Here is a 14,588-nt window from a genome sequence, read left to right on the forward strand (position 1 = left end):
ATTGGGATGGGAGTGTCAGAGACAGTGCGATTGGCACAGGACAGAGCGGAGTTTAGGGCTGTTGTACATAGGGTTGCTATGAGTCGCAGGCGACTCCACAGCACATAACAACAACAATAACAACATATTTCAGTGCTGCATAATATCCCATTGTATACTATACCACAGCTTCCCTATCCATTCGTTTGTTGATGGGCACTTGGGCTGTTTTCAAATCTTTGCTATTGTAAACAAAGCAGCAGTAAACATGGATGTGCATATACCTGCTTGGGTAGCAGTTACAGTTTCTTTAGGATGAAAGGCACCCAAGCGTTGAGGACTCTCCTTCATAGGGTCGCTATGAGTCGCCTGCGACTCGACGGCACTTAACAACAACAACGTAGTCCCAGTAATGGAATTTCTGGGTCAAATGGTATTTCTGCTTCCAACTTTTTCAGAAGACACCATACTGCCTTCCATAATGGTTACACCATTTTACGCTCCCACCAACAGTGAATAAGGGTTCCAGTCTCTCCACAACCTCGCTAACATTTGTTATTTGCTGCTCTGTTAAATTTTGCTATTCTTACTGGAATGAGATATCTCATAGTTGTTTTGATTCGCATCTTTCTTAGAGCTAAGGATTTTGAACATTTCTTCATGTGTTTGTTCGCCATCTGAATGTCTTCTTCAGTGAAGTGTCTGTTTATATCCTGTGCTCATTTTTCAGTTGGCTTATTTACCTTGTGTGGTATTCAAATATTCTGTAAGTTCTAGACATAATTCCCTTAACAAACATGTCATTACCAAATACTTTTTCCCCAGTCTGTGGCTTCCCTTTTTACCTTGTTGTAGAAGTTTTTGGATGTGCATAGAGATTTGATTCTTTGGAGGTTCCATTAATCTATTTTATCCTCTCCTGGTTGTAAATTTTTCAGAATGCTTGGAAGACTATTCAAGTTGTGGATTAGTGCTTCTAGGGTTCTTCCAAACTTTTCTCAAATAAAATATGTAGTCCTCGGGTTTACTCATAAGTCCTAGATCCACTTTGAGTTGATTTATGTGTATGTTGTGAGGCGTATGGTTTTGTAATCTAACACCGTTTGTTATAAAGGCTGTGGTTTCCCCATTTAACGGATTTCATCGCCTTGTCAAAAATCAGTTGACCATACGTAGATGGGCTGATTTCTGGGTTCTCAATTCTATTCCTTTTTTCTATGTGTCTGTCATTATAGCAGTACCATATTATCTTGACCACCACGACAGTGTAGTAGGATTTGAGATGAGGGAGTGAGATGCCCCCTACCTTGTTTCTCTTTTTAAGGAGTGTTTTGTTTATTTGGGGCCTCTTTCCCTTCCAAATGAACTTGGAGATTGCCTTTTCCATCTCGTTGAAGAATGGAATTGGTATTTGTGTTGGAATTGCATTGAATGTGTAGATTGCCTTTGGTAGAATTGTCATTTCCACAATATTGAATCTTCCTATCCATGGGTAAGGGATATTTTTCCTTTTCTCCAGGTCTCTTTTTGTTTCTTTTAGTAATGTTTTGTAATATTCTTTGGATAAGTCTTTTGTACTTTTAGTTAGATTTACTCCCAAGTATTTGATCTTGTGATTAGCTATTGTGACGGTTATTGTTTTTCTTAGCTCCAGTTCTCTATTCTCTTTGCCACTGTAGAGAAATCTAATTGATTTGTGTATGTTGATCTTGTATCCTGCCACATTGCTGAATTGATCTACTATGTCCAGCAGTTTTCTTGCTGAGTCTTTAGGATTTTCTAAGTATACTATCATATCATCTGCATATAGAGATAATTTTAACCTCCTCTTTGCCAATTTGGATGCCTCTGATTTCCTTCTCTTGTCTTATTGCTATCACTAAGACTTCCAATACAGTAATGAATAAGAGAAGTGAGTGTGGGCATCCTTGCCTAGTTCCTGTTTTTAAAGTGAATGCCTTTAATCTCTCTCCTTTGAGAACAATGTTGACTCTCAGGTTTGCACATAAACTTTTTACTATGTTGAGAAAAGTTCCCTTTAATCCCATTTTCTTGAGTATTTTAATGAGGAAAGGGTATTAGATTTTGTCAAAGGCCTTTTCTACATCACTTGATAGGATCATGTGGTTTTTGTTCTTTATTAATGTGATGAATTACATTGATTAGTTTTCTTATGTTTAACCATCCTTGCATACTTGTAATGAATCCTACTTGGTCGTGGTGTATTATTTTTTTTAATGTATGGACAGTATTCTTGATATCCTCTCATAGCTCATTTGGTCTTCTCTCATTGGTGTTCAAGGCCTCAAGCATGTATCTGACATGGTTTTGAAATTTGGGTGGGATCCTGTGGATTTGATTTTATTTTCTTCAAATACAGCTTGAACTTGCATTTGAGTAGTTGGTGGTCTGTTCCACAATCAGCATCTGGCCTTGTTTTCACAGCTGATATTGAGCTACTCCAGCCTCTTTCCACAGATCTAATCTGTTTGAGCTCCATGCATACCGTCAGGTGAAATCCATATATATAGCCTGTGTTTGTGTTTCTTATAAAAGGTATTTGCAATGAATAAATCATTGAATATGCAGAATTCTGTCATTCTGTCTTCAGCCTCATTTCTGTCACAAAGTCCATGTTTTCCAGCTACTTATCCTTCTTCCCTGTTCCCACCTTTTGCATTCTAGTCACCCATTATTATCAAAGCACCTTGATTGCATGTTCGATTGATTTCTCACTGCAAAAGTTGGTAGAAATCTTCTGTTTCCTCCTCTTTGGCTCTAGTTGTCTTTGCATATATTTGAATGCTTGTATGTGTGTGTATATTATCCTGTCACTCACTACATTATATTTCATGATGGATCTAGAAATGACTTTTTAAATTATGAAACCAACTCCATTTTTTCTCACCTTTTCATCCCCGGCATAGTAGATCATGATCATCTCATTCAAAATGCCCTATGCCAAGCCATCTCACTTCGCCAATACCTAGTATGTCAATATTTATGCCTTCCATTTCTTTCTTAACAACGTCCAATTTTCCTACATTTATGCTTCTCACATTCCACATTCCCATCACTAGTGTCTGCTTACAGCTGTTCCTCCTTTGTACTTCCATATCTGAGATCTCATCCCTAATTGCTATGCTTGGTAGTCTAAGTATGCTCTATTGTACATAGGGTTTTTGAAGGTCTGTTATTTCGAAAGTGGCTGGCCAATCCTTCTCCTAGTCTGTCTTAATTTTTTTTTTAACCAATAGTATATGACAAGCATTTTACAGAAAGGAGCAGATGAAAGAACATTTAACCAATTAGAGAATGACTGATAAATTTAGTGTTGCTACCCACCCTTGCCAGTGTGTCTTGACCCACCCCTTTCCCTACTCCACCAGCATCCCTTTCTACTTTTGCCTACACCATTCAGTGCCTCTCTCCCCTCAATCAGACCTTGATATGATGGCTTAAGTCTCAAGCTGTCAGTGTTTCTGTGATTACAAACACCTCATACTGCTTCTAGTCTCTCATGATGCAGCTTGTATCCCTTGAATTTAAGAGTCGGTAAGTACAGCTATCAGGTACAAATATCAGAGAAGGCTTCCTATCTCAGACAGTTCTGAGAAAAAGTCCTTTGCCTTGAATTTCTACTCCAGGACTGACATTGTGCCAAGAAATCTGGAGGACAGCCCCCTGGCCAACTGACTTGAAGAGATCAATATTTGTTCCCATTACAAAGAAAGGTGACCCGATATAGTATGGAAATTATCGAACAATATTATTATTTTTACATACAAGGAAGATTCTGCTGAAAATTATCCAAAACCGACTGGAATAACAGGTCAACAGAGAACTTCCAGGTGTGCAGGCTGGGTTTAGAAGAGGCTGTGGAACTAGGGATATTATAACTACTGTTGGATGGATCTTGGCAGAAAGAGGTACCCAAGGAATGTCTTATCTGTGTTTCATTGAAAATGCAAAGGCTTTTGGCTGTGTGGATCACAACAAACTGTGACTGACTCTGAGGAGAATGGGAATCCCAGAACATTTGATTGTGCTTATGCAAACCTATACTTGAACCAAGGGGTAGTTGTCAGAACAGAGGAAGGAGACACTACATGGTTCGGAATCGGGAAGGGTGTCTTCCAGGAATGTATTCTTTCTCCATACCTTTTCAATCTGTATGCAGAACAGATCTTTTGGGATGCTGGCCTGTACAAGGAGGAATGTGTCATCAGAATTGGAGGAAGATTCAACAACCTGCATCGTACAGATGACACAACCCTGCTTGCTGAAACTGAGGAGGACCTGAAGCACTTGCTGTAGAAGGTCAAGGACTGTAGTCTTTAATATGGTTTGAAGCTGAACATCAAGAAAACAGATTCTCACCACAGGGCCAATTATTAGTATCATTATGGATTGTGAGGAGATTGAGATTTTTAACAGTTTTAGTTTGTTTGGCTCCTTAATCAATGTTCTTGGTACCAGCAGCCAGGAAATCAAGAGATAAATTGCATAGGGAAAGTCATCTGTCAGGGACCTCTCCGGAATACTTAAGAGCAATGACATCATGCTGGAAACTAAGTTGTACCTGATCCAGGCCATAGTCTTCACAGTTGTGTGTTACGTGTTGGAGAGCTGACCAATGACTAGAAAAACAATTGATGCCTGTGGTGCTGGAAAGGAGTGTTAAATATACCATGGACTGCTAGAAGAACAAACAGATTTGACCTGACGATGATGAAACCAGGCTGCTCCTTGTAGCAAGGATTCTGAAGCTTTATCTGATGTACTTTGGGCTTGTTGTAAGGAGGGACCAATCCTAAGAGAGGGACATCATGCTTGGGAGGGTGGAGGGACAGCAAAGACTCTTTTTGTTAATTAATTAATTTATTTATTTTTCATTTCAATGAACATCTACAGAGATTGTGGAATTCATTCATTGTTGCACTTTTCTCCCTACCCACTCACCCTCACCTCCACCCCCAGTTCGCTCCTCTCCTTGAAAAGCAAAAGAAAAACTCCTTCATTGGTACACTATCCCCCCACCCCCACCCCGCACATCCCCACTCCCACCCCAAGTATACTCCACTCTGCAACCCTCATTCCAGACTCTTATGATAATCTTAATGCCCTAAAATATATTACTTTTAAACTATTCTCTCCCTCATCGGCTTCAATGCAGTAAACCTAATTTATCCAGTTTTAACAAAGACTCTTGATGAAATGGATCGATTCCGTAACTGAGGTAATGGGAGCAGGTGTGTCAGAGACAGTGAGGTTGGCACAGGATAGAGCAGGGTTTACGGCTCTTGTACATAGGGTCTGTATGAGTCTCAAGCAAGTTGATGGCACATAACAACAACAATTCTAAAAAGGGCTGGAATCTTCCTCTAGGATGAAGATAAAAGAAGCCTGGAGGGAGAGTGAAGAAAGAGAGAAGGACAAATAATGGGAATGGGAGTTTGGAGTCATTTGTTGTTGTTAGGTGCCATCAAGTTGATAAAATTCATAGAGACCCTATGAACGAAAGATCTGAGCCCTGTTCTATCCTGTCTTATCCTCATAGTTCCTGACACACAAGAACCTGTTCCTGCAGTTACCACATCATTCCACCTGGTTGAGGGTCTTCCTCTCCTTCACCGACCCTCCACCCTTCCCAGCATCATGTCTTTCTCCAAGCAGTAGCACTTCCTAGCAAGAAGTCCAAAATATGTGCAGCAAAGCCTCATCATTCTTGCCTCCAAAAAGCACTCCAGCTGCACCCTCTCCAAGACATGTCTTTTTGTTTCTTGGCCATTCATGGGATGTTCAGTGCTCTTCTCCAACACCTTAGCTCAAAGGTATCCTTATTCCTTGTCCACCTTTCGGATATATAGCATGTTATGGGAAAGACTGTATGCACCTTAGTCCTCAAACTGACATCATTACCCCTCAATTATTTGGAACAGTTCCTAACTGCAGATATTCCCAGTTCAGTGTGTCTTCATATTTCCTAACTCCTGGTACCAAGGGTGTTAATTATGGATCCAAGCAAGATGAAGCTGTTGACAGTTTCAGTCTGCTATCCATCATGACACTGCCTATTGGTCCAGTGGTAAGAATCTGTTTTTTTTTACGTTGAGATGCAATTGATATCAAAGGCTGCATTCCTTGATCTTCTACAACAAATGCTTCAAATCCTCCTCACTTTTAGCAAGCAAAGTTGTATCATCTGCATAATTTAGGTTATTAGTAAGTTTCCTTCCAATCCTGATGCCACACTCATCTTTGTAGAGTCCATCTTTTCAGATAATTTGCTCAACATATAGATTGAATAGGTATGGAAAGAGAATACAACTCTGGCAACACTCCCTTCTCCCTTCCTATTTCAAATCATGTAGTGTTCTCCTGTTTTGTTCATAAAACAGCCTCCTGGTCCAGTATAGTTTCTTCATGAGCACAATTAAGTGCTCGGGGATGCCCATTCTTCTCAATGTCAGCCACGCAGTCAAAAGTCTTTGCATAGTCAGTAAAGCACAAATAGACTTCTTTTATTCCTTACTTTCAGCCAGGATCCATCTGACATGAGAAGTGATCTCCCTTGTGCCACAGTTTCTTCTAAATCCTGTTTGAACTTCTGGTAGTTCCCAATCTATGTACTGTTCTAGCCATTTTTAATGAACTTCAGTAATATTTTTCTGGAGTCACTAGTGCCTTTGAAATTCAGAATTATTGGTTAACATCTGAGCTCTTACCCATCATCGCACCACAGTTCAGCTAGTGTTATTTCCCAGTACTAGATATTAGGATGTGTCTGATCTGGCCCATGATCTGTGCAGTTACTTGCTCTGTATCACTCTGAGAGCTGGGCAGTGACTAAGGTTGACAGAATAAGGATTGTTGCTGTTGAGTTGTGGTGTTTGTGAAAAGTTTGAACACACCATGGACTGCCAAGAAAGAAAAAAAAAGTCAGTCCTGGAGAAGGTGAAGCCAAGTAGCTCTTTAGAGGCAAGGATTTTTTTTTTAAGTGCTAAAAAGCAAATATGTTACTTTTTATTTTTTTATTTTAATAATTTTTAAAAATAATTTTAATGAACATTTATAGAGATTTTGGATTTCCATTCATTCATTGCTGTACTCCTCTTCCCGCTCAGCCCTACCCCCCCATCCCAGTTTGCTCCTCTCTTTGAAAAGTAAAAGAAACACTCTCTCCCTGGTACACAATCCCCCCGCACCCCTCCCACCGCCACAAGTACATTTGGGCATGTTGGCAAGAGAGACCAGTCCTTCGAGAGAGGGACATCATGCTTGGAGGGGGTAGCACTTTAGGAGAGCAGGGCGCTTGGGTGGTGTAGGAGAGGAAGACCCTGAATTAGATGAATTGCCATAGCGACTGAAAAAATGTGGGGTAGATGTGTCAGAGACAATGAGATAAGCTCATGATGAGACAGAGATCTGAGCTATTGTGTATAGGGTCTCTATGATTTGTAGATGACACATAACAACAATGGAAAGTAGTGGAGCAAGAAATATTTTGGAAGCTGACTTCTTTTTTTTAAGCTGCTTCAAAACATATGGTAAAATCAATATCATGTTAACACAATTCATATTCTGCAGTTGATTTCACTATTTGCCAGGCTACAAATACCACCAAATATTCATTCCCTCAGACTGCATGTGAAATTATTCATTTGATCCTGTTAATGCTGCTTGAGAAAAAACCTTCAAATGTTACATTTTCTTCTCATTCCTTCTGTTTTCTTTCATTGCTGCATTTGTCTTTTAGATAATTTTATTATACTTTTCAACATTTATGTAATAAGATAGGTGCTTAGATTTAAAAAAATACCCTTCAAATGGAAGAATCTTTATTTATCCTATCCTAAAAAGAACTAAGTTAAATCAAGTGGTTCTACTAAAAGTAAAGGAAATGACAAATCAATTTATGAGATAATAATCTGAGATTTTGTTTCTTTTCATTTAAATGTTTTGTGTGGAAGTTTTTCCTCTTTTAAAGTTAAGTTTGTATAGATAAAGGTAAAAGACTCATTTTATAAGTTGAAAATTTCTCAAATTTAAAAATGCAGTGGTTTTATTCTGTTGCTATATTATAGTTTGGATGAAAGTTCACAAAATTAAATAGTTTGTCATGCAACAATATAAATATTTTATTTTGTATCTTTGATTATAGTTGGCTTGGTGTTAAGAACACTCTTTCCACCTTTTCATTGGATTCCTCATTTCCATTCTTCTTGTTACTCTTTTTAAATTTTTTTTATTTTATTATTATTTTGTGTGTCTGTGTACCATCAAATCAGATCTGACTGGTACAGGAGGAGATTGTCCCTCCTTTCCCGGCAGAGCATCTGGTGGATTCGAACCATTCACCTCTGGGATTGCAGTACAGCTTCTTGCCACTAGACCACCAGAGCTCCCCTTCTTCTTCTTCTTCTTTTTTTTTTTTAGTGGTTGCTTATACTGAATTGTGTATTATTTACTTAATTAATGTTTGGCTCAGAGTTGATCCATAAAGATATGATTACTTCCAGGTTTCACAAGAGTGGTATAGGAAGCATAATCTTAGGGGTCCTCAAGTCTGGGCTTTTGATGACTTTTGAATGTTATTAGACATATTTCCCCTAGCAATGTCCAGGAACTGTTGTTGTGATGCTAATCATAGTGGTCGGTAGACATAGTTGGGCACCACCAGAAGTTGTGACTCATTGGCTGTTTCATTCTTCTTTGAAGAAAGCAATTTTAAAATGTAACTTCTTTATCAGAATTTAATTAATATAACATGGAAAAATTTGGAATTCTACATTTCAAAGATGAGATACCATTATTTATAAATTGTATACTACTTAGAATGTTCTACTCCATATTCTCATTCATATAATGATGATATTTTGTTTCTTTTTTAGGTGATTCTAAGAAAAAGCTTGTATGTTCAGTGTGCAATAAAAAGTGTTCTTCAGCAGTAAGCCTACAAGAGCATAGAAAGGTCAGTTAAGAAAGATTAATGCTTACAATATACAAAGTATTTTAATTATTCCTAATGTCTGCTGTATCATCTTTTTTCTATATTATGACAGCTTTGTCAGTAATTGAAAGACTAACATATACTAGAATACAAGACTAATAGGAAAAAAGTATTACAAAAGAACACTTCCAATTGCTTATTTAGAGTTAAAAATACTTTTTAGTGGCATGTATCATGTCTAGATGAGTTCTTTCCCTGAAGCATCTGTGGTTTTTAGTTTTATCCATTAATTTTTGCACAAGAAATACAAATCCAAAGCAAAGAGAGTATACATTTTTGTGTGTGTTTTTATATCATGTGATATGATTTCTCACCCTTAGCCATTCAAAGGATGTATATTGTTGTTCTCTCACAACTAACATAGGAACTCCATTATTTTGAAGAACAAAAAAAATGTACATCAAAGTGTCATTAAGAAAGACAAATCGTACAGGAGAAAATAGGTAACATATTTTGTAATAGTATAAGATTTACCAAGAAATAGTATTGATATGAAAAGTTAATCTGCAAAAGAAATAAAATTATTAACGATAACATTAGGAACTAAATAGTAAAATTTATAATAAAATAGAACTGAAATAGAACTCTCATATCATTACTATCACAATTTCAAAACAATTATTGTATTGTTATAGCCAACACTTAAATGAATATGTCCTAATTTTTTACATCATATTTCAGATTATATCAGAGCATATTTATATTTGTTCCCATTCCAAAGAAAGGTGATCTCACAGAGTGTGGAAATTATCGAACAGTATCATTAAGATCACATGCAAGCAATATTTTGCTGAAGATTATCCAAAAAAGACTGGAACAGCACATCAACACAGAACTACCAAAAGTGCAGTCTGGGTGTAGTTGGGGCCAAGGTACTAGGGATATTGTAGCTAATGTTAGATGGATTGTGGCTGAAAGCAAGGAGTACCAGAAGAATGTCTGTCTTTGTTTCATTGATTATGCAAAAACATTTGACTGTGTGGATCATAACAAACTGCGGCTAACTCTGAGAAGAATGGGAATCCCCCAACACTTGTGCTGATGCGAAATCTATATATGGACCAGGAGGCAGTCTTCAGAACAGAGCAGGGAAATACTGCATGGTTAAAAATTGGCGAGGGTGTACGCCAGAGCTGTATCCTGTCTCTGTACGTTTTCAATCTTTATGCAGAACAGATGATTCTGGAGGCTGAGCTCTATGAGGATAAATGTGGTCTCAAGATTGGAGGAAGAATCATCAACAGTCTGCGTTATGCAGATAACAACCCTGCTTGCTGAAACTGAGGAGGACCTGAAGCACGTGCTGTGGAAGGTCAGGGACTGCAGTCTTCAGTATGGATTGAGACTCAATATCAAGAAAACAAAGATTCTTCACACTGGGCCAATTGGCAACATCTTAATGGATGGTGAAGAGATTGAGATTGTTCACAGTTTTGGTTTTCTTGGATCCATAGTCAACACTTTTGGCACCAGCAGCCAGGAAATTAAAAGACATATTGTGATGGGAAAGTCTGTGGTTAGAGACCTCTCTAAAGTGCTGAAGTGCAAAGATGTCTGTCTGCAGAATAAGGTGTGCCTGATACATAACTTGGTCTTTGCAATCACTTGCTATGCATCAGAGAGCTAGACAAAGACTAGGGATGATAGAAGGAGAATTGGTGTGTTAGAGCTGTGGTGTTGGAGAACAGTATATTGAATATGCCATGGACTGCTAGGAAAACAAACAGTTTTGTCCTGGAGAGGGTGAAGCCAGGCTGCTCCTTGGAGGCAAGGATTATGAAGCTTCTTCTGACATACATTGAACATGTTGCAAGGAGGGACCAGTCCTTGAAGAGGGATGTCTTGCTTGGGAGGGTGAAGGGACAATGTAGGAGAGGAAGACCCTCAATAAGATGGATTGATTGACTGGGGTAATGGGGATAGGTGTGTCAGAGATGGTGAGAGTGGCACAGGATAGGGAAAGGTTTAGGGCTGTTGTACATAGGGTCACTATGAGTCACTGGTGACTCCATGGTACGTAACAACAACAACAACAACAACAACACCAACACGTTTTTCATTTTTTATTACATATTTTTGTTTGTTTTCAAATACATTCATTCATGTAGATTTTGTTTTGAGTATGTATATTGTGTTTTCTACAATATTTAATTTATGTTGTATTTTATTCCTGTGTATTATGTTTTTATTTTCCCCTTGCAATCATCTTACTAATACCTATATTGATGAAAGCATATAAGCCATCTACTTCATCTATTATGCCTTAATATCCCCATTTTAGATAGCCAGTTTCTGATTTGGCCACCCCTATCACTGAGTACCCCATGGACTACCAAAAGAACAAACAGAAATGTCTTGAAGAAGGTGCAGCCAGAGTGTTCCTTGGAGGCAAGAATGGTGAAGCTTCATCTCACATACTTTGGGCATGTTACTGGGAGAGGCTATTTTTTAGAAAAGGATCTCATCCTTGGAACAGTGGTGGGATGACAAGGAAAAGGAAGTCCCTCAACCAGATGGATTGACACAGTGACTACAGCAATGGGTTAAGTGTGTCAGAGACTTGAAGATAGGACAGGATTCAGATCTGTTGTTCTTAGGATCTCTATGTGTTATACTCTCTACTCAATGGCACATAACAACAAAAACATAAAAAATACTCTGAGGGAACAAGAAATGTCTCTTTTTGCTGAATAATGTGTTCAGTTTGGAAACATGTCCAAGTTAAGCCATCAGGTTGCATCAGTTAACACTAGCTCACAGCATGGATCATTCTCTCTTAATATGGTTTAGTTCTGGTCAGCTCATCTCCAGCCATCTGTGGCTAGGCCCACAGATGTGGGTGTCAGCTGCAAACTCAGGAATCCACATTTATCCCTGCATTCCAGACTGGTTGGTCCTAGTATTCAGCTTTAGTGCCCATACGGGGCAGGGAGTCCTCAAGACAGCAACCCTTTTTCACTTATTCATATACCTGAGCATGCTGGACAGTGCTGACAGAACATGTCCTAGCTCAGCCTGTCTCTTGATTGTTGTATGCTTCCTACTTCCACTCCAGTGGACCCAGATTATTGCCATACTCTCCAGCTCCCTTTACCTTCAATTCTTGGAAGTAAACTCTTACGAGCCTCAACTTCACTCTACCTTAGAAGTCAATGTAGCTTGTTTCAATTTTAAAAATTCACTCTTATTTTTTGTTCTTTCTCTTCCTACTTGTCTTTCTTTCAAATGTGAGACATTTCAGTAAAAAGGCAAAGATGAGTCTTGCAAATGTCCATGCAAATGCAAATCTCCTCAGAGTAGTGGATGGGACGTTGACTAAGCCCTAGGCCAGACTAAGCCTGAGCACTCCCTACCAATTCTACTTTTGACGAACTTATCTCCATGGCAAATCTTCCCTTTTAGTACTTCCAATCAATTTCTGCCTATAGGTAAAAACCACTGGACTGATAGGCAACATCATTATGGATGGAGAAAAGATTGAAATTGTTAACAACTTCATCTTGGATCCACAATTATCACCTTTGGTTCGAGCAGTCAGGAAATATATTGCTCTGAAAAAGTCTGAAGTTAAGAATTTCACCAAATTATTATCAGTTTAAAGATAAAGGTGTATCTTATTAAGGTCCTGGTCTTTCCAGTCACTTGCTATGACTCTGAGAGCTGGACAATAAATGAGGATGACAGAAGAAGAATTGGTGCTTTTGAGCTGTTGAAGAGAAGTGCTGAACATCCCATGAACTACCAAAAAAAACAAAAAAAAATATATCTTGGAGAAGATGCAGCCAGAGTGCTCTTTGGAGGCAAAGATGATGAATGAGGCTTTGCCTCACCTACTTTGGGCATGTTGGTAGGAGGAGCCGTTCCTTGAAAAGGAACATAAGGATAACAAAGATATTGAAGAAGAGAAAGATCCTCAACCAGGAAGATTGACATGATGACTGTTGAAATGGACTAATGTGCCAGAAAGTGTGAGGATTGCACAGGGTAGGGCAGGGTTCAGATTTGTTGTTCTTAGGGTCACTGTGGATCGTACTTGACTTTATGGTACCTAACAACAACAACAACAACAATCAATTTTTGGCCAAAGCCTAAATTACATGCTTTCTAAATCTGTAATATGCAGGGTTTCTTTTCTTTCTCCTAACCCCCGCCTCCATGTTTTCATTTATTTGCTTGTAACCACCATACATACTATTCTTCCTCCATGCACATCATACCCCACATAGTCCTTACTACACCTTGTACGTCATACAATGAACGTTCACCTATCCATGACTATTATCACCCTGTCCCTCCAAGTTCCTCCTGAATCTGCCCCACTCCCTCTTCTACTCATTCTCTCTCCTCCCCACCAGTGTTGACAATCCCAGTGATCGTCTCATCTTCCTCTCCCCCTCATTGAATGTTTATACATATCTTGCTTCGTTATCCTCTTATTTTCAAGTGTTCTTATGAAGCATTTGTCCTTATGTAACTGAATTATTTCTGTCAGCATAATGCTATCCAGGCTCTCCCATGTCATGTGGTACTGTATAAAATCGTTTCTTAGTCCTGCATTTCCATTGTGTAAATGTACCAGAATTTCTCAATCAGTTCATTTGTTGATGGACATCTGCATTGTTTCTCTTTTCTTGCTATTTTGAATAATGCTCCTATTAACATAGATGCACATGTCCATTTGTGTTTCAGTTCTTCCTAGCAGTAGAATAGCTGGGCCATAAGGGATTTCTGAGTTCAGCTTTTTGAGGAAGCACCAAAATGCTTTCCATAATGATCGTGTTATTTTACAATCCCATTAGCATAAGAGTTCTAATTTCTCCATATCTTCTCCAGTATTTATTGTTTGCAGTGTTGTTAAAATTTGCTACTACTGTTGAGGTATTGTTGTTTTAATTTGTGTCATTCTAATTGCTAATGATTTTTAACATATCTTCATGTGTTTGTTAGCCATTCAAATATACACCTTTTTGAAGAGTCTTTTCTGCTTTTTTTTTCAATTCTGTTAATGTTTACTTTGCATATTTTCAGCTCTGTCATATGGTGCATATATATTATTATGGTTATGTCTTCTTGTTCTATTGACCCTTTAAGCATTATCTAGTGACCTTCCTTGTCCTTTGTGATGGCTTTTGTGTTGAAATCTATTTTACCAGAGATTAATATTGCTACTCCTGCCTTTTTCTGGATGTTATTTTCTTGGTATATTTTTTTCAACCCTTTCATTTTTTACTCTTTCTTTATCTTCACTATTCAGGGGTATTTCCTGTAGAGAGCTTATTGATATGTTTTGAATTTTTGTCCAATCTGCTACTCTTTTTCTCTTCAATGGTGCATTTAAACCCTTCACATTCAGTGTAATTGTTAAGAGGTAAGGTTTCACTGGTATTATTTTGTGAGTTCTTTTTGGCATTGTTGCTAGTTACTTTGGCCCATCCTACTTTCTGTGGCTTTTTTTTTTAAAAAGAAGGACTTCTCTCAGTAATTTTTGCAACTCTGGCCTTGTTTTTCCAAAGTCCCTTAGGTTCTGCTTTTCTGAGAATATCTTGATCGCTCCCTCATATTAGATGGCCAGTTTTGCTGGGTACAGTATTCTTTC

General features: G+C 38.3%; 1 protein-coding gene across 2 annotated transcripts in view; it reads left to right on the forward strand.

Moving 5' to 3' along the window:
- PRDM5 (PR domain containing 5) overlaps positions 1–14,588 on the forward strand; it is a 341,046-nt gene that overhangs the window by 167,097 nt on the left and 159,361 nt on the right. For both annotated transcript variants that reach the window (XM_006881055.1, XM_006881056.1), the window contains one exon: positions 8,874–8,953. In XM_006881055.1, the coding sequence (XP_006881117.1) occupies positions 8,874–8,953 (80 nt within the window). The remainder of the gene's footprint in view (positions 1–8,873; positions 8,954–14,588) is intronic.

Source organism: Elephantulus edwardii, unplaced genomic scaffold, assembly GCF_000299155.1.
Source record: "Elephantulus edwardii isolate Elephantulus edwardi_28Jun2011 unplaced genomic scaffold, EleEdw1.0 scaffold00012, whole genome shotgun sequence".
Lineage (NCBI taxonomy): Eukaryota > Metazoa > Chordata > Mammalia > Macroscelidea > Macroscelididae > Elephantulus > Elephantulus edwardii.